The sequence below is a fragment of the Ahaetulla prasina genome, chromosome 5, assembly GCF_028640845.1.
Source record: "Ahaetulla prasina isolate Xishuangbanna chromosome 5, ASM2864084v1, whole genome shotgun sequence".
NCBI classification, from domain to species: domain Eukaryota; kingdom Metazoa; phylum Chordata; class Lepidosauria; order Squamata; family Colubridae; genus Ahaetulla; species Ahaetulla prasina.
The window spans coordinates 103,063,307-103,082,833 of NC_080543.1; the positions used below are offsets into that span (position 1 = coordinate 103,063,307).

The 19,527-nt window shown below is 33.1% G+C and overlaps 1 protein-coding gene across 5 annotated transcripts in view; it reads right to left on the reverse strand.

The window, feature by feature from the left end:
* Positions 1 to 902: 902 nt before the first annotated feature.
* ARHGEF7 (Rho guanine nucleotide exchange factor 7) overlaps positions 903 to 19,527 on the reverse strand; it is a 102,124-nt gene continuing 83,499 nt past the window's right edge. Inside the window, exons 20-22 of one of the 5 annotated variants that reach the window (XM_058185325.1) lie at positions 7,850 to 7,949; positions 5,502 to 5,556; positions 903 to 2,867 (exon numbers count right to left, since the gene is read on the reverse strand). In XM_058185325.1, coding sequence (XP_058041308.1) covers positions 2,745 to 2,867; positions 5,502 to 5,556; positions 7,850 to 7,949 — 278 coding nt within the window. In that variant the 3' untranslated portion in view covers positions 903 to 2,744. Of the gene's footprint in view, positions 2,868 to 5,501; positions 5,557 to 7,849; positions 7,950 to 10,463; positions 10,567 to 19,527 lie in introns of those variants that run through there. The other 4 variants (XM_058185322.1, XR_009155351.1, XR_009155350.1 and 1 more) reach the window with 4 other exon arrangements.

Here is a 19,527-nt window from a genome sequence, read left to right on the forward strand (position 1 = left end):
TTTTTCATATTTAAAATGTTTCTGGATGGTACAGCCCCTAAAGTAGACAGTTCACTTTTTTAAGGAATATAGCCAACTATTTAGAAAAAGTGTACATTGTGGACCATATCCAAGACAACAAGGAGTCTAGAAAGATTTTGGCTGTCATGCTGCATATGCCTTTAGGCATTATTATCACTTTGTCTTGTGCAAAAAAATGTTTTTTTGTGGGTCTTTTGGCTGGACAACATGCTTAACAACCAGCTTGCATTTTCAATGGTTAGTGTCTTGCAGTCAGGTAATTACACATTGCAATCTTCCTAGCTGGCTTCCAACAAGCAAAGTCTATCAGGGAAGCTGGATTCACTTAACGGCCATATGATTCACTTAATAGCCATATGATTTGCTTAACAAGCACATGGTTCACTTAACAACTTTGGTAAAAATGGTTGAAAATCAGGTTTAGTCACACAATGACTTGCTTAATGAACACAATGCTTAGTGACCAAAATTCCAATTCCAATTGCAATCATAAATCAAGGACTACCTGTAATTGTTATTCAAGCTGATTTCTTATGCTACATAGTAACAGCTTCAAAAAGGAAAAAAATGATACAATTTGTATAAAAGAAATTGAAGAGGGGAATTTGATGATTAACTGATTTTCCTTTAATTTGGCAATTTTTTGATTATCTCATTAATTGGGTCAGCTATTACTGGGCCCTTCTATTTCCATGGCCTCTAATCCTGTCTTTGAAGGATACTGGACAGTTCCCACACAATTGTGATATTCACTTTAATTAAGGTTGAATAAAGCTATTTTATAAAATAAGAATCCACCTATGCCCTCTGCCGTGACAGCTGTCATGATAATTTTTAGTAGATATTTTAAGTTGTCATCACTTGAAATAATACACAGCTCAAATCTTATTGCTTCATGAATGGAGGAGACATGCTTTACTATTTTGCTGAATACAAGAATTAGACAGTTATAAATTATGACAAACACAGAACTGCCCTTTTATAATATGGCCATGCTGAATTCTCACCCCACCCCACCCCCATTACATGAACCAATTTAAAATTTATATTGCGTTATAAATACGATGTTTTCCCTATTTCTGGTCATTAGCTGAAGTTTGAAGGTTTTACCAATTCCAGATTAATAGCTGACAACAGAACTTTATGAGCTAAAAATGTGGAATGTAAAAAAATTAAAATATAAAGAAGGCTGGCAGGGAAGAACGTTTCTCCCAACATAATGTGAAATCCAATACTGAGAGACTAGCTTTATTTAAAAACTGATTTATTCCCACTTTTTTTTTCAGGGCTATCACACCTTTAAGTAGAACATAGTTTTATACTATCCAAGAAGCAAGAAGAAAATTGAAAAAAGAAAAAGCTGCTTTTAGCACACATACAGTTTGTGCATTATTCTTAGTATATACTTGCCTAAATTCAGCAGAAAGTTATTCTTAAAGTATTATAACTAGATTTAAGTTTTCATTAACTGATTTTGAATACCAAATACCTTAAAAAATTATGGAACATTGAAAAATGTATTACATGACCAAAATGTAATTTAAAAGAATCCATAAGTACTTTCCCATATCTACATGCATTTCAAACAATCAACATAAAGTTACAGCACCATAGATGACTGCTTTTCAGAAAGCCATTTTTAGTGTGTTTTTATATATATATATATAAATAGAACAGAGATCAGAGGACTATTATTTTTTTTAGATCGTAGAAGGAAAAAATATTATGTTTGCAGTAAAATAAGATTTGACTTTAGAACACTACAGACATACGTTAACCTAAAACTTGCTATGTTCCTGCTAAAATAATAAATAAATAATACATTTATTTCACAAAACAAACACATCATGGACTTGTACTTCTCGTCTGACAACAGTACCAAGTGATTCATTAAAACATTCACCAGTTGTTTAATATAGGCACAGCTATTGCAAACTCTAATATACAAATTATCTAAAAACTAGCCACTAAAAATAAGAGCAAGCACATTTCTCTTAACTTGACTATTCTGCATTTTAACATGCCAAAAAGAAACATGTAAGTCTTGATTCTTAAAATATTTACCTTTAATATGAAATTATGCCAATTGACACTTTACTTACTGCATTGACAGTTGGTAGTTTTAAAATTCATGTTAAAATGGTGTCTGAAGGTTTAAACAGACATAAATAAATTTAATTAAATTATTAAAATAGGCTGAATACTGGGAAATATGATGGGAATTACCAAAAATGTTTCCTATCTGATGCCTGAGAATGAAAAATTCAAAACAATTCATCTAACAGTATATAATTTTCAGTAAATGTTAGGAGCATATCATCAGCCAATGCTATGCTTGCTGCTTAGCTGAAATCATTACAGGAAGACAATAGAATACTATATCAGTCCTGATACACGGATCACATACAAATTCAAAATTACAAATATTTACAAGAGGAACATGGATTTTTTAGCCAACTGTTGCACTTGCTGCAAAATGAGGCAGTTTAAATGGAAATAAGTAAAGATAGCTCAAGTTCAGGGTCCACGCTATCTACACTTAAGTAAAGACAGCTTCATAAATGGACTGAATTTTATTATATATAGAGAGAAACACAATTCAATCCAGTTTAATCCTGGTTTGAAGTGCTCTATATGCAACACTGACTAAATATCAGAAGGTTTCCACAGTTAGATTTGACAACTGGTCTTTCAATAGAAAGAAAAAAAATAATATATTTTTTTTATAAATTGGTTTCATCCCAAGAAGGATCGTTCATACTCTTTAAAACTTTCCGGACAAGCTTTTCAAGCTCCTTGCGAGCTCTTTGCTCTTCTTCCAGTGATTTCTTCATCTTTTTATTATCCTGACAAAAACAAAAAACCCACAATACATTATGACGATTTGCCTTAAATGAGTAAAAACATGAAGAAGTTGGCTTCTACAATGAGGAGATTTTCAGAGTATATTGCTATAGATTTGTGCTCTCTTGAAATAATAGCTTGGGGTTTAAAGAAATCTTGTTTGTTTTGTTCTGAGCTCAGCATAATATTTTCATTTTGTAAAATCTTCTAAAAATGTTATAAATGCAGATTAGGAAAAGAATTATCTTTCTTATTAGGAGGAGCTCCAGTTAATGTTTGATAGATGCAAAGTGAAAAATAAGATGAAACATTACGAAATATATTTTACAGGAAAATAAGGAGTCAGAGTAACAAAGTAATTCTCATGTTCAAGATTTTATTAATTTAAAAAATCATTACTAGCTGAAATTAGAGCATGTGCTCAAGGGAAGATATTTCTTCCACCTCAAATAATATTTCCTGCTGACTTGTATTTGTACCACATTTTGACTCGCTGACTCACCCCAATCTCTTCATCGAGCCTTAAGAGCCTTCACTGAGCCTTGCAGCTGTGTTGCTCAGTCCAGTTTCTGATAATCCCTATCTCATCCATGATCTAATGTTCTGATATATAGGTGTGAGATTCTACATGAGCTTGTGCCTCAGAGATCAGCTGGAGTTGCTGTTGCTACTATATCAACCCCCCCAATGAGTAGCAGCTTTCATGCTTGTGTTCCTTGTGTGATATCTAGACTGGCAGTGCAGTTACTGGGCTTAAGTTGTTGGGGGACACCATCCAGCTTTTTGTAAGTACAGACTTGGAGGCAGACAAGATGTTCATGGCTCTCAGAGCAACTATGAACTTGATCCAGTTTACTGAGGGCCCAATCCACACAAGATCTGCTAGGCCTGGGTTTCATTTCAGGATAATAGCAATATCATCTGGAATTGAGGGATATTGTTATCAGTCCCTTGTAAAGGAAGAATCAGTCCCTGTTGACGCTGAAGTTTTCCCTGGGTACTTTTCACTGCAAGGAAGAAGGACCTAATTAATCTGTTCCAGAGATATAATTTGCCTAATAGGATTTCCCAAGAAATTTGTTTCTAAGGCTTTAATCAGTAGTGGGTTTCAATTTAGTTTGCTACCGGTTTGCTTGTGCTTATGTGATGCTTCTGCACATGCGCAGAAGCTTTTGCGCATGTGGAGAAGCGTCCTGGCGGAGCCTCCTGCTGTTACCAGTTTGCCTGATCCGTGGTGAACCAGTAGCAACCCACCACTAGCTTTAATGTATAGTTGAAGTCAGGTCTTAGTGGCTGAAATGATAGGAGATGACCGTCTTAAACTGGATTGTGCTTGGGAGGATTCTCTCTGCAGAAGCTACAATTGGTGCAACAGTGCACTCATAAAACACCACTATTATATTAGTGTGTTGGCTCCAAATAAACTTCCAAATGCAATTTAAAGTGCTGGTTATCTCTAATAATTCCTAGGTAACACTAGACCAGGTTATTTGCAGGACTGCCTTTCCACAATATCAGCCAACCCACTTATTCTAACCAGGTGGGCACACTTCAAGTCCCTTCTCTAAAACAGGGCCATCTGTTAGGACTACAAAGGCATTCCTTTTTTGTCAGCCACCTGTCCTCTGGAATTATCTCTCCCTTCTCTTCTATATTAGTCTGTTCCTGAACCCATCTATTTCCTTGGGCCCTGGGGTCAGGATGATGAGTCTCCATCCGATGGAAGTTAATAACTGAATTGAATATTTCCTTCCGTTTTAACAGAATTGTCTACCTATATTTTTATATTCTTGATTTATTGTAAACTGTCCAAAATCATAGTTAGGTGTTCATACAAATTTTATAAATATTGAATTCCTATTCATATTTTTACTTATAAACTACACACGCACAGCTTAAATTGCCAAGATTTATAATACTCGTGTTGTCCTGAAAATAAGACCCTGTCTTATATTTTTAACACAAAAGAGGCACTTAGGTCTTAGTTTTTGGGTGGGTGTCATCCACTGACTCACCTCACTTGCGTGTGTCACACCCAGCCTCCTTTTCCCTATCAGAGACTTTCAGGAACTTCTTCTGCGGCCAGCAAGACCGGCAAGGTTTTCCTGAACGCCTCTCCAGTCGATAACAGAGCTTTGGATCGGATAACTCTGTTGTCAGCTGCAGAGGCCGTCAGGAAAGCTTTGCCGGCCACAGAAGAAATGGGCCAGCAAAGCAGATTCAGGGTGTGCAAGGCCTGGTTGCAACTGTCCGAAGGTTAAGTAGCAGGGTAGCTCCACCCCCACTATCCTAGCTTAATTTTTACCCGTGCATCCTGGAGCGGGCAGGATCTTAATTAGGGCTTATTTTGGGGGTAGGGCTTATTTTGGGCACATGTGTAAAAACCAAGCTAGGACTTACATTCGTGTTAGGTCATATTTTTGGGGAAACATAGTATTAGATTAAATTACCTATACGATCCATTATGCATGAAGGCTACTTAATTTCTATTTCATTAGAGAACTAATATTACATATTGATTCTGCTGCCAATTCTGAAGCACAATTCTAAAAATAGCCACCCTGTTTTTGACATAATTGCCATATTTTACCATCTTTTTCTTAATTATAAAATGTATTATAGTATGTTTTACTAACCTGTCTTAATTCCTGTACTTCATCCTTCAATGCATATACTGTGTCAACAAGACTTCTAAAACAGAAAATTAAGATAAAATACTATAAACATATATAAAGTTGTAAACAAATATATAAAGTTGTATCAATACAGATGATTTTACATCAAAAAGTATATAATGTGGGATGAAAAAGACACAAAAGAAGCTATTGAACCTGCCCTATTTGCAGTAAATTTAGGGCTTTTCTGGTATTTCTTTAAGTAAGACTTTTGTGGGCATGGGAGAGGAAATAAGCTTATGAAGGTAATTACTATAAAGTAACCTGGATTAGGGACGGATCTGCTATTAAATGCTGTTCAAGAGCAATTCTATTTGTTGCAAACTTTTTTTGAAATAAAGCAGCTCTTCAGATGTACATTTATATAAAAATAATACAATTGACCACACTAAAATGCCTGCAATCCTACATACAAATAAAAACAGAAATCCCAGGGTACTCAAGAATGCCACCTTACCACAACATTGATCAATCCCCAGCTGGCACAAGGACAAAGGAAAAAAGATGCAAAAGAAAAGTTAGAAAACCCAAGATTCTTAGAATTGGTCTAAATGGGCAACAGTGGACTGATGATCCATATTTTAGGCAATTAAGTAATGAATTTCAATAGGATATACATATATACAGTCACATAAAAAGTAAGTACACCCCATGTAAAGTTTTTTTATTTTTAGCATATGGGGACATATTAATATTTCACCTTCATTCAAATAGCATTTAAAGATAAAGTTGATGTAATTTAACAATAAAACTATAAAAACTATGACTTAATAATCATTTATTCAATAAAAATTTAACAGATGTGCCATTTCCTTCTGTGGAAAAAACAAGAACATATTTGGCAATAATACCTGGTATTACTCCTTTTTTAGCAGAAATCACTCCAGGTAGGCATTTCTTATCTATCAGCCTTTGACAATGATTGGGAGGAATTTTTCCCTATTACTCCATGCAGGATTTTTTCAGCTATGCAATTTTCCCTACATGTACCAACCATTAGATCTGGTCCTTCCAGAACTCCATTTCTCTCTTTTTTTTTAAGCCATTCTTTGGTAGATTTACTAGAATGTTTGTTGTCATTATCATGATGTAAAATCCACTTTCAGCTGAGCGTCAGTCTTCTGACAGATGGCCTCAGCTTATCCTCAAGCACCCTTTGGTATAAGGAAAAATTCATAGTGGATTCTGTGAGGGTTAGCTGCCCAGGCCCTAATGAAGCAAAGTAGCCTCAAATCATTAACATTTTCACCAATGTGCCTTACCGTTGGTGTAGATTCTTCTGGTGAAAGGCTATCTTTAGTTTTGCCAAGCATATCTTCTGGTATTATAGCAAATAACTCTAGCTTGCCTCTATTGCCCAGAGTGCATTGTTCCAGAAATTATAAATTTTGCCTATGTATTCATGAACAAACTTTTGTCTTGCCCTGATTTTTTTCTGGGCAGCACAGGTTTCCTCCTGGCATACTTCCCATGTAAAAGTAATTTATGCAGCATCTTTCAAATGGGAGATTCATGCATTTTGACATGAATAATGTTGAGAGCCATCTGTAAATCAGATGACAAAACTCTGAAGTTCTTATGAGACTTCTTTCATGCATCCTATGTTCTGCTCTTGGGTTGAACTTATAGGGACGACCACACCTGTGCAAGTTGGCAGTTGCTTGAAATCTCCAGTTGCAGATGATTTTCCAGATTGTGGAATGGTTGATATCCTATTGCTTGGCAATATTTTTAAATCCCTTCCAAGACTCATAGGCATCGATAACCTTCTTCCTGAAAATCTCAGAGAGCTCTTTCAAATCTAGGCATGGTGATACTTCAGCAACAAAGAGCAAATCAAATTAAATGTCTGAGGTTTCAGTAAGACAACTTTGTCCCTAGCCTCTCAAACAATATTCTAATCATTGGCACCTCATCTAGTACACCAGATTCTAAGGTAGAATTTTAGATATGAGAGGCAGAGACAAATGTAGAGTGTACTTATTTTTTCCACATGTGAAATCTTGTTTATTTAAACAAATGGAGTACAAAATGTAAATGGTGCAGGATATGTTACATTAGATCCCCTTTATCAATATTGTTGAAATGAAGATTAAATATCTGTATGTTGAAATATGATGAAAAAGTCAACAATTTCTATGTGGTGTACTTACTTTTGGCACATGACTGTTTATTCCATACTTCCTTATTATTGTGATATGTACATGACTAATGCATAAATTGTACTGTAGCATTGTACAAAAATACAATACACTGTACAATATATATATATACTGTTTAAAACTTTTGTTTTAAAGAAACCATCTTACTTTTCTTCTATCACAGTTTGACCATTACTTTTTGTTTCTTCTACAATAATTTTCTCTTCCTCTGGTAGTAGTACTTGGGGAGCAGATTCTTTACGTGAGTCTAGTATAAATAATAGATAATAGAATTAAAAGACAAAACATACTTTTAGGAAGATATTATAATTAAAGTTCATAGGAGCAGTTGATCTTTTATTTGCTTGTTCTCTATTTTATATGTAGCAGTCACTATTATAAGTTTATTATCATTGGCTTCAGTAAGAATGGTCGACAAACGATGATTTAGGTTTTTCAACCAGTATTAAATTAGTCAAAAACTGCCAAGTTAAGCTAACCGTGTAACTGTTAGATATAAAGCTAGTAAAATAATAAGCAATAAGCAAATAATAAGCAATGATGATTGTGAAATATTCTGTTGATCAAGAAATTATTATGTTATTAATAAATACATTCAGTGAAGATTATTATTTTAGAAAGTGTTTAAAGATGTTGCTGATAGCTCTAAACCTGGTTATATATAAAAACAAAATTCAGATTAGTACTTCACTGCTATCAAACACAATTCAAATTAAAAATTACTAGAATTGACTTCAAGTGCCTAAATGTCTTGAACTTTAAATGTCTTTACAAATACGATAACCATATTTTCCTGGGAAAAGGATAAACCTGAAAAGGGGGCAAATCTGAAGGAGGTTCATAAGGATAAAAGCAAATGTTTATACTTATAACTTTGCTTTAGAGAAGAAAATATAAGAGCAAATCCAAAAAAAAAAATTACAAAAATGCATTTTCTAATAAAACTATCCAAATCAATTTATGTAAACTCATTTTTAAAAGACAATTCAATTTCCATATTTTTCACATAGATGTGAATGGCTGTGTATCAAAATCAGTATACTGTTGTATGTTAGAAGTTAAATAACCAAAATAGAGGAGAAAAGAGATTTTTTAAAAAAAAAATCTAAGACAGTTTTGTGAAATAAAGGATTGTTTTTTTATAATAAAAGACATACGGTCCCTGTTCATAATCTCCAACCAAAATAACCATTTGCTGCTTCTCTTCCCACTGTTTATTCTGTGGTAAAAGACTAGTACTTTATTGATAACATTTTCAGCATATTCAGAGGTGCTATTCCACTGCAAAAAAATATTACTATCACATAACCTGTAAAGTTAGCTTGTATAACTAATTATAATTCATAAGTGTTGTGATAGCAATATTTTCCTGCAATGGAGTAGCATTTCTAATTCGACAGAGTTTTTTTATACCTGACATGAAGTAATATTCTATTTATCATTGGAGAAAGCATCAACTTATCGATTATATAGCCGGGAAAGGCTCATTATGATACAGACTGAGTCAGAAATATTTTTAAAAATATTAATTATGCATAAAGAATTAAAATAAAACTTCTACGGTACAAACATAATGCAAGTAAATTCAAAGCAAAAACTTAAAAGTGGGGATAGGTAGGTTGAAAAAATAGTGATCTGTAGCAAGACAGATGTTAACTGAAGGACAAACTACATAAACAATGTTTTAATGCTGTTACTCAAACTACTCAGAAAAATTATTTCAAATGTAAAAACATGGCAAAAAGCAAAAGAGATGGATTGAAATTAAGTAATGGAGGCACAATCCTTGGTTTATGAGAGAAAAACTCAACAGTATGTAAAACTATTACTAGAAAAATACCAATAATTTTAAAACAGGATAATTCCTGAGAAAAAATATTAACTTTATTCTGAGAGCCACACATAATTCACTTAATATTAAAGGAGGGGGGGATCTATTATCTTACAAATGGTACCACAACCCAGTTAGCCTTTAAATAAATAGTAATTTATATCCATTGAAATTAATAAGAAAAGACATTTAATAAGGTATATAAGATCAAGTTTTCAAAGAGGTTGATGACAGTCTGTTAATGCAAGCCTCAATTAATTCACTGTTACTTAATCCAGTCTTCCTTGGAAGTGTGTGAAACCATGTGTAAATGTCATTTCTGCTGCAAATACATATTACCCAATATAGAAACAGGTTTAAAGTTTTGATTCCATTAACACAGAAGGAAATTTCACCAGGGAATGTTTTGCCAAAAAATCCAATAAAATATAAATAATACATGACTGAACTTCAATATACAATGCAATTTTCAAAATGGCAATTTCCTTCTGCAATATAGCATAAACTTCCATTCCTACCTGCTATAATCCTCATTATCACATAAACACACCTGCTCAAGTACTTTCCGCTTGCAGGTTTAAAAACATCCCTCTTAATGTTACCCTTAGTTTCAACCTTACTGCAGAAATAAAGGCAAAAGACAAAGATAAAAATTCCAAGAACCTGAAAGAAGTCTGTAGATAGCAGCACTTTATTAGTAATTGATTAGCTCAAAGGAAAAAAAAGAACAAATTGTTAAGACAGCAAATAAAACAACCACAATAAAAGCCAATAATTATAATACTGGAACAGTCAAAATATGGCTTATTTTAAAAATAGTAAAACAAAATTTAGCTAGATTAAGGGAAATAACATCACAATAATTTATTACAAACATTAATAAACTGGATCTAGATAAACTGGAAATCTGACTAGATGGGATATTATTACCTGCTGGGTGTCTTTATAATGTCAGCAATATAACAAAACATGGGTTTAATGTTTCAGGAAGTCTGTAACATATTGTCCAGTAAAAGAATTTTTGCTGCAAGCCCTGAAAAATAAATGGCTGGTATTTAGGATTCCTTTATTCCTCTTAAAGTATGATCAGGCAACCTTTGCCAAGTTGGTTAGATATATATATTAGATTATGTATGGATGATCTAGAAATCTATTTCCTGTATGTAAAGAGTCTCTTGGATTTTCATGATGGAAAAGAAAAAAAATGCAAGGATTCTAGCTCAGGGTTTCTCAAATTCTTTTGTATCTGAATCCCTAAAATGAGATACAGATTGATGTGAATAACTCTATGTATTCATTGGCATTTCAGATTGAAAATTTATTCTCAATTGTTAAATTTTTATGCTTATGGGTTCTCAGACTTTGTAGAACTGCCTGCTTCAGACTTGCACAGACTTCACTTCAGACTCCCACTCTGCCTTCACAAGTCTAACCAGATTAAACATTAAAAATCTGTGGACTCCCCTTTGTTTTGTGTGATTCCCCAAAGATCCCAATTTACTTCCTTAGATTAACTTTTTAGTGTAATTACAGCATGCCAGGAGTTGTTCAGGATAAGCATACCCATTAAAATTTTAAGTTAGGTGGGATTAATAAATACAAATACTTGTATCACAAAGCACTCACACTCAAATATTCCTTAGATAGAGATAACTGACATTTAAAAAGAGGAAACATATTTGATAAGACACAGTGGCTGTTATAATTAATGCATTTTGCCAAGCATCTGTGATGAATTGAAGAACTCCAAGAGTGAGATCTATGTCTACGTTGGATCACAGCCCCAGTGGAGCATAAATCTTATTCTTCCATACATTTCTGTGTCCCTAGTCATTTATTTCCAATGATTGCCCTACTGTTGCTGTCAGTGTTCAAAATTTAGGCCTGCTAGCTTCATCTTGCTAGAAAAAGAGGTTTAATTGAATATTGTAACAATATTGGACAGGACAAATAAGGCATCACAAAAGCTACTGTATATCTCACCAAATAAGTCTTCTATATTTTTGATAATAGAGTGAATTTAGTAATTGCTGTTGAGAAATAAATACTTTGGAGCTTTCACAGAACAATTTATTCAGACAACTCTCTAAAATTAGATGTAACCTATATTAAAACCTGATACTGGAAAATGTCCTTGAGGTTCTTGATGTGGATTCATGTCTCTATGAGGAAAATGCTAAGATATGAGATGCAGGAGCCGATGATGGACATGCGTGTATGTATTCTCTTAAAGTAATGCACTTCTAAGCAATCCAAAAAGCAGAAATGAAAACCTGCAGGTTTTTCCCCTCATATTTTGTAGAATTTAACATTTTTCCTATTCTACGCATTTCCTTTTAAAATTTGCTTGAAAAGGAGATAAGACTAAAGCTTAACCTCTAACCATGTTTTGGAAAAAGCTTTGGCAGTAGTGTCATTGGACTAGCCTATTATACATGTGTGTTTGAAATCTGTAACTAAGATAATGTATCTTTGGATTGTCTTAATGTAGCTATATTTATGAGCACAATATGGTTCAGAACCCAGATACATCTGTTTGGAGGAGGAGAAGAGAGGATGAGACCACAGGAATCAAAGTGCCACCTAAGGCACTTTCTTTCATTGGTTTCACTTCATCAATGGGCACAGTTTCCAGATCTCTTGAATGCAACAATAAAAAAAATTTTTACAAATAGTTTAAGACATTTAACAGAGATGAAGTACCGATTGCAATACTTTCTTTATTGCAACTTATTATTCTTTAAAAAATGACTTACATAGAAAGTTTAATAGGGAGATAGAGCACTTTGGATTTAAGCCAAAAAAAGATCCTTCAGAGCATTCAGACCTGTTCAACTAACACTGTCAGAACTCTTAAAAGAAGCAGCAAAAGTGATTTCGCAGTGACAGCTGCCCCACAACTAATGACAGTATTGTCCACAATAAAAATAATAGGCTAAATTAAGGAAAGTACAGAACACAGGACACAAATAGACCAACCATATTCATTTTATTCACATTAGAACTAGCAGTCTAGTATTGTTAAAGTACTGTATCATCCCATAAAAAAGGAACTTTGAAAAACAATCATACATTTAAAAAGGAATATTCTTAAAATGGAATTAGAAGTCCACAAACTTGGTTTCAGCTTGGCAATCAGATAAATAGTAACAAATGCAGAGTCAGAATCCATTTGAAGACATCCATTTTAAAATATATCAAAATTAACGTTCACAAAAGATTCAAAGTCCCCATCTTACATCATCAAGTTTCAATTAAACCATGAAAACAATGAGAGAAAATGGGGGGGAAAGAGAAATGGAACAATTTTCAATCTGTAGAAAATTATCTTAGAAGCATAAAGTCACTTAAATTAAAATAATACCACCAGTGGGTTTAAGACTGTTCTTAGGATTAGTCTTTTGTATATAAGTTTAATTCTCTACTGAGCACCAAAAAAAGGGAGATGAAACATTTTCGGCATATCTCTAAGAAAAATCAATATACTAGTAGGCACCATCAAGGCTTCACTTACATACAGATTGTCCCTGAGTTAAGAACATCTGACTTAAGCTGAAACTTCACAGGCTTTCAGGAACCATGAAACTGTTTTTAATATACAGCCTGTTTTCCTGAAAGCATTACACAAGTTCAGCACTTCACTGACTAGAGGAAGGACCATGCTGTCCACCGTTTTTAGTAATTCGGCAATCTGTTTTTAAGTACAAATTCTGATTTAAATACAAATTCAAGTTAAAAGCAGAGTTAAGGAATGGAACGGTTCTTAACTAGGGACTGTCTGTGATATAAAATTAAATCTGTAAAAGTATGAGTAAGTCCCTAATATAGGTTACGATGGATTATTTATTTATTTTTATTTGAACAAAGAGCAATTCAGAAGCTATGTTTTGACTTATATGGAAAACTGTTTGTGGTTGTATAAAACTCATTAATTTATTTCCATTCTTGCAGTTAGGCTTTTCCAAAGCAGTGTTAATAGTTCAGAATATTCTGCCAAAATTTGGATAAATATTTGTATTTGGTATAAACGTAGAAATGAAATGGATATGTATTTCTATTTTATCTACTTTATTCCACTTAAAATAAGTGTGTTGAATTTTATTTTTAAAAAGATGGAATACCAGAACAAATATAAGTTATTCAAATCAGAAGGGGTTTCAAGATGGGCCTTTCATCATCAATAATTAAAAATGATCTCAGCTGCCCATAACTTCTCAGCCTTTTGACTAAGATCAAGTAGTATCTCAGTTACTACAGTTTTCTTGCTTTGGGCTTAATGAAAGTATCATTTATCCATTTTTGAACTGACAGAGAAATATCAGTTTAAAAACTGCTGCCCCATTGCTGATTCTGTCCTGACATAATTATTTTCTTAATTACAATATTTAAATACTGTTAATTCCATAAGGTTTTTAAACATCTAATGTAAAATCAATACAAACCAACCAATACAAATTGATCATCTACAGGACAAGTTAAGTAAAGGGACTGGTGGATTTCCCCAGCTGTTTTCTCTCATCAACTATTATCAGCTAAACAAAAAATATTCACTAATTAGTCTCAGGTTTTGTACAATCATTTTGCATGGGGGGGGGGTGTCCAAAAACAATCCATGAGGTGACAGAGTGGTGGTTATCAGGTGAAGCAATAGGAAACCCTCCCATTGTACTACAACTCTCCCAATATCTATTGGACTACTAACAGCTAACAGGAACATGGAGTGGTTTTGAGGTATGGAGGAAATTTCCTTCCTGCTTCACAGCATAGCCTTTCACTCACCCATAGCATCCAACTGAGGAACTTTTGAATTTAGTCCAATTTAAACATTTGGTTTCTCCCGCAACTCACAGATTTCATGGGAGGGGCATGTCCCGTAGCAAACAACAGTAGTCAACAAATGTTGGGCTGATTCAACCCCCTAAGACAGAATGTTTGATGAAGCATGTCAAATTGTATCTACAACTAAAAATATTTCAGGATAAGAGAAAAACTTTAACATGAGAACAGCTAATGCCCACTTATAGTGCCTCAAGAGTGAGAAAGGGATCAAATGAGGGCTTATGGCATCAGAAAAAAGAGAGGAAGGGCATTTTTTAAATAATGAACCAAGTAAGAAAAGACCCCTAAAATAATTTCTGCATCTACAATCCTCTGACAGTTGAAATGCAATCAACCAAGAATCGAGGACATACTTTTCAGTGGAAGGGAATAATCAAAATTACTTCAGCTTAAATGCACCATTATCATGCAGTTAATTACAAAATACAGACTCCTACCCAAGCCAAACTAGAGACAACAAGAACAACAGATGCAAATCTGTAGATAAAGCAGCTGGCTTATTTCCTTTATTTTGTCTCTGATGATTAATTAATTCAATAAGTAAACAAATAAAATATATGATAAAGCAACTGAGAGGAACACTTTTTTCATGTAGGATGTCATAGGTGAAATCACTAAGATGATCTGGTAATGATTTTTCACCAAAATCAACATGACTTTGGACCAATCTCTGCCAATCACCCTATCTATGCCATGAAATGGTTGTTGTGGGGAAAAAAGTAAAAGAAATACTATGTATGCTGTGCCTTGTACTTCTGAACAAAAGATGAGATGTACTTCTAAATCAAATAAACAAATAGGCTGTATAAGCTACCCCATGTAGCTACAAAGAGAATTAAGGCTATATAGTGCTAATTGAAAAGCAGGATCATTTATTACTAGTTTGCATTATTACATGTACTAGTAAAGGAATTATTCTGGGAGTTCCCAAACTAAATATACTAAGACCTCATACTTTTTATTTATCCATGTGCACCATCCTGTTCCTATAAGTTGATGAGGTAAGTTGACAATCTACCTCTCAACTTTCAAATCCAGTTTAAACATTCCTGATTAAATAATTAATTCCCTGTGTTTGCTGGCAGGCAAAGCTTACTTTCATTGATTACAGCCTTCCCTGTCTTCCCTGAAACTCCCACCCTCAGATGTTTTTGGAAATTGAGGGTGCACTGGGAATAGTATCAAACTACAGGTGAAGAGGTTTCTTGTAAGAAATAGTCACCTTTAACATGAGTAAAAAAAATTAAGACGAAAGTTGTGATATTTAATTCTCAGACACTTTCAATGTCAAATGTTCAATATATAAACTTACTTTTTTAAGGTGACTATAAAAACTAATTGTAGAAATTAAATTTTGAGATCTACATCTTAACAAAAAATATTTTAAGCATCTATTTGCACAATTGATTTTTTATTCATTTTATTCTACTTACAGTGGTTGTTTCACCTTCTAATCAACCATCTTCAATTTTTAGCAATGAAAATTTTCTTGTGAAAATAACTATCAAAATCCATGTAACTAAGCATATATATTAGAGACCATTTTAAGGCAAACAAGATTACCAAATATTCTTTATTACTAAGAATGAAACTGGGCATAGACTCAATAAAAGTTAATAAAATTCACTGCCTGATCATATGCATGCTTACTCATAAACACTGTCATTTGATAATTAGTAATTAAATATATAAATGATTGCAGCATAACAATATACACTGCTAAAATTCTATATTTACAATAATAGCTCCTAATACTTTGATAATTAAAAAATAATTTCTCAGATAAAGTTACATTCTTTTCACGTTAGGAATGAACAGTAATACTTCAAAATGGTACCCAGACCATAAATCCCTAACTGATGATGTTCACATAAAAAACAAACAAGGCAAATTGTATTAGTATAGAGGGGTTCCCAACCCCTCAGGATAACTGAATGTCTGCATATCTGAATCTTGGACAGTTACCCTGGTTTACACAAATCAAAAGTTTAAGAACAACGATATAGTCAGCAATTACTTTACAAATCTACGTAGCATGCTGATAATCTTACAAATATTAAAGAGCCCATTTGTGAACATGCCTCAATCCAATTTCTCAGAGATGCCATGTTGGCACTACCATATGCACAAATCCTCCCTCTTTCATTTGGAACTGTACTGTGAATGCAGTTTTGCTTGCCCCATTAATAAACTACTGAAATAACTGTCAGAAAATATATATTCCCTGGACACCATACAAGTGTCTCACACTTCAAAGAACTGACCCATATTAAATGTGTGCAAGTCTTCCATATGATTTGTTCAATGCACTTGTTTGGACTAACCAAAAAAGACTAGCTTCTCTCTGGGGGCATGCCCATCTTTTCTTTTTCAAACTCAACAATGTCATCTGAACACAGATGAGCTGTAATTCATCTTAACTCTTAAGAAAGAAAGAAGCAAATATAAAATCAGTTTATCAAACAGGCTTGATTTCACTAAAATGGATAAATTAATCACAGCTAGTTTTATAATTTGGACAAAATGATAAAAAAAATTAGTTTTCCACTTTGCAGTTGGGGGGGGGGGCAGAACAGGGAAGATTTATCTTGTTTTGCTAATGCATCTGAATGAAATCAATGAGATTCTCCTCTATAATATTAGAAATTAATTCTGTAAAGAACCAATTTTCAGTAAGCTAAAAGTCTGAAATCTAAAAAAAAATCTGTTTCAGCATGAAATAATTCCTCAAAATACAGAAAGCAGCTACTCAGATATACTCAGGTCCTAAATTAATTATTTTATTTTTGGTTTCCATTCTGGCCACCTTCAAAAGATTATTTTAACAAAACAATATTTTAAACCAGTCTGCTTTTTCTCTTATTTCTTTTTTTTTTTTTTTTGGCATAATAACTTCAATAAAAGCATAAACTAGTAAATACAAAATGTATTAAAATGTACATAACAAATACTTTAAAAAAAGAGTAAAACACGTCAGCTGTTATAAGCTACCACACACAGTTAAATACAAATGTACAATACAATGCACATTCAGATATACATCTATATTTGCTTTCAAACGTCTATAACTTACTTTTCCATTCACAAATAAAATGCAAAGTCTCTCTCTCTCTCTCTTTATATATACATATATTTTTATATCACTATGTACACAATATATTGTATTTTGGCAAGATGATACAAAACACAAAATTAATATAATTAGAATTATTATAGTAAATATGAATTGAATGACAATACCATTTAAGCCATGTGAAAGGGACCCACAACGGTTCACACTTACTTTCTAATTCTTAACTCATTCATTATAAATACTGACTATACATTCCATAACATAAAGTACTCAGTGTTATCATACAGGTTCCATAAAAATAATAACTAAAAATTCGGGCTGAATACAGTACAACAATGTTAACACTAGAAAGTTTTTTTAATGCTCTTGCATTAGAACTTCAAATCCATCAAAACAGCCAGCAGTCTCCAACAGCAAAAACACCAATAGGGAACTTTAACAATATAGTTACACTGAAGAAAACTATTGTAAAGATCCCATCCTATGGTTCACAGTTGTTGTAAGAATTAATTGTGGGAAATTATCAGAATTTGAATATTTTGAATAAACATTCTGAAAAAGAATACAAAGCTTTAGAGCAACCACAGTAATTCAAACTTGTAATACATCATAAAATCAATAGATTTTACCCACTGTAAAAAAAAATACTTTCAAAGCCAAAACACTTTTGATTAATGACGGCATTGACCTATAGTTCAGTATTATTCATATAATATTTTTAACTCATTTTAATTAAAAAAACTATGAATAATACTGAACTTTATTAAACTTTTATTAAACTTTGAAAATATAAGAGTTAAGGAGGCTTACAAAGCATTCATCCACATGGAATACACAAACGTTCCCATATCACTGTGCCTTCACAGCAGAAACTAGATTTTATACAGCAAAAGCATATAATTTCCTAACTTTTTGTATGTATGAAAAGCAGCAAGGAAGGATACATCTGAGCAGGAAAACAGCAAGGGAGGCCATTAACTCCTTTGCCCAGTCATTTTCACACTCAAGTTGCTTCTTTTTAGGTGTTCGTAATGGAAAGATACTGTGTTTGAAAAGGAAACCAGGCCCAATGGAAAGGATTAAGAATCTCATTTCCTAATAGAACCCTAATCCCAATGCTACTGGAAGAGTCATAATAATGTAATGCCACATTAATTGGAGCTTTGCAGAACAGAAGCCAACGCCTCTAAGGACTGCTATTGTTGATTCATCTCTGTGGGTTACAGTAACTTAATCTGCTCTTAGCTTCCTTTGGGCTATACAGTGGTTCAGTTCCCTGTTTTATTAAGCCATTTTGGAGGCAGTGATAGTTATTTAGGTCATCAATGTAGCACAAAATAATATCAATTATTTCATGGCTAGCAGGTAAATATGTTACCTTAGGCTTTTATTTAAAAACATGTATTCATAAAATGATTTATGTAGAATTAAAGTCAAATAATTTTACATTTACTTTCTCAGTATATCAGCTCAAATACTTGCTTTTATTAACCAATATACTATCCAATCTCCAAGCAGTAGAAATTGTATGCATATTTACAGGTTCAAGATTTGTGGCATTCTAAGGACTGGTACTCTGGGGTGTACCAAACAGCAACAATTGGTCTATTTGATTAAATTTCTTTAAGTAGTAACTTAAATTGCTGAACTGAAAAAGTGGTTTGACAAATTCAGCATTCTTGAAAAATAATGCTTTGAAGATTTTTGTACCAACTGAAATACTATTAGACTGCTTTCTTTTCTAAAATGAATTCTGGCAATAATTTTATTCAGCAGACCTGTCATGAAATATTAAGATCTTTTGTTAATGAGCTAAACACAGAAAACATTGCAAAACTTTGCAAGAGTATTACTGACGGAAATTTGGATGGCTTTTAAAAGTGTGCTTATAGAGAAATTAATACAGTTTTATTTACATTTCAATGACAAAGCAAACTATGAAAATATACCCCTACCGTTCAATTTTAACAGAATGGGCTTAAATTGCCAGTAGGGAAATATGACTTTGGCACTTCCAAAATCTGGATGCTTTTCCCGCCCAAGGAAATGTATAACTTGCTTATTTTTAGACAGAAATTAGCC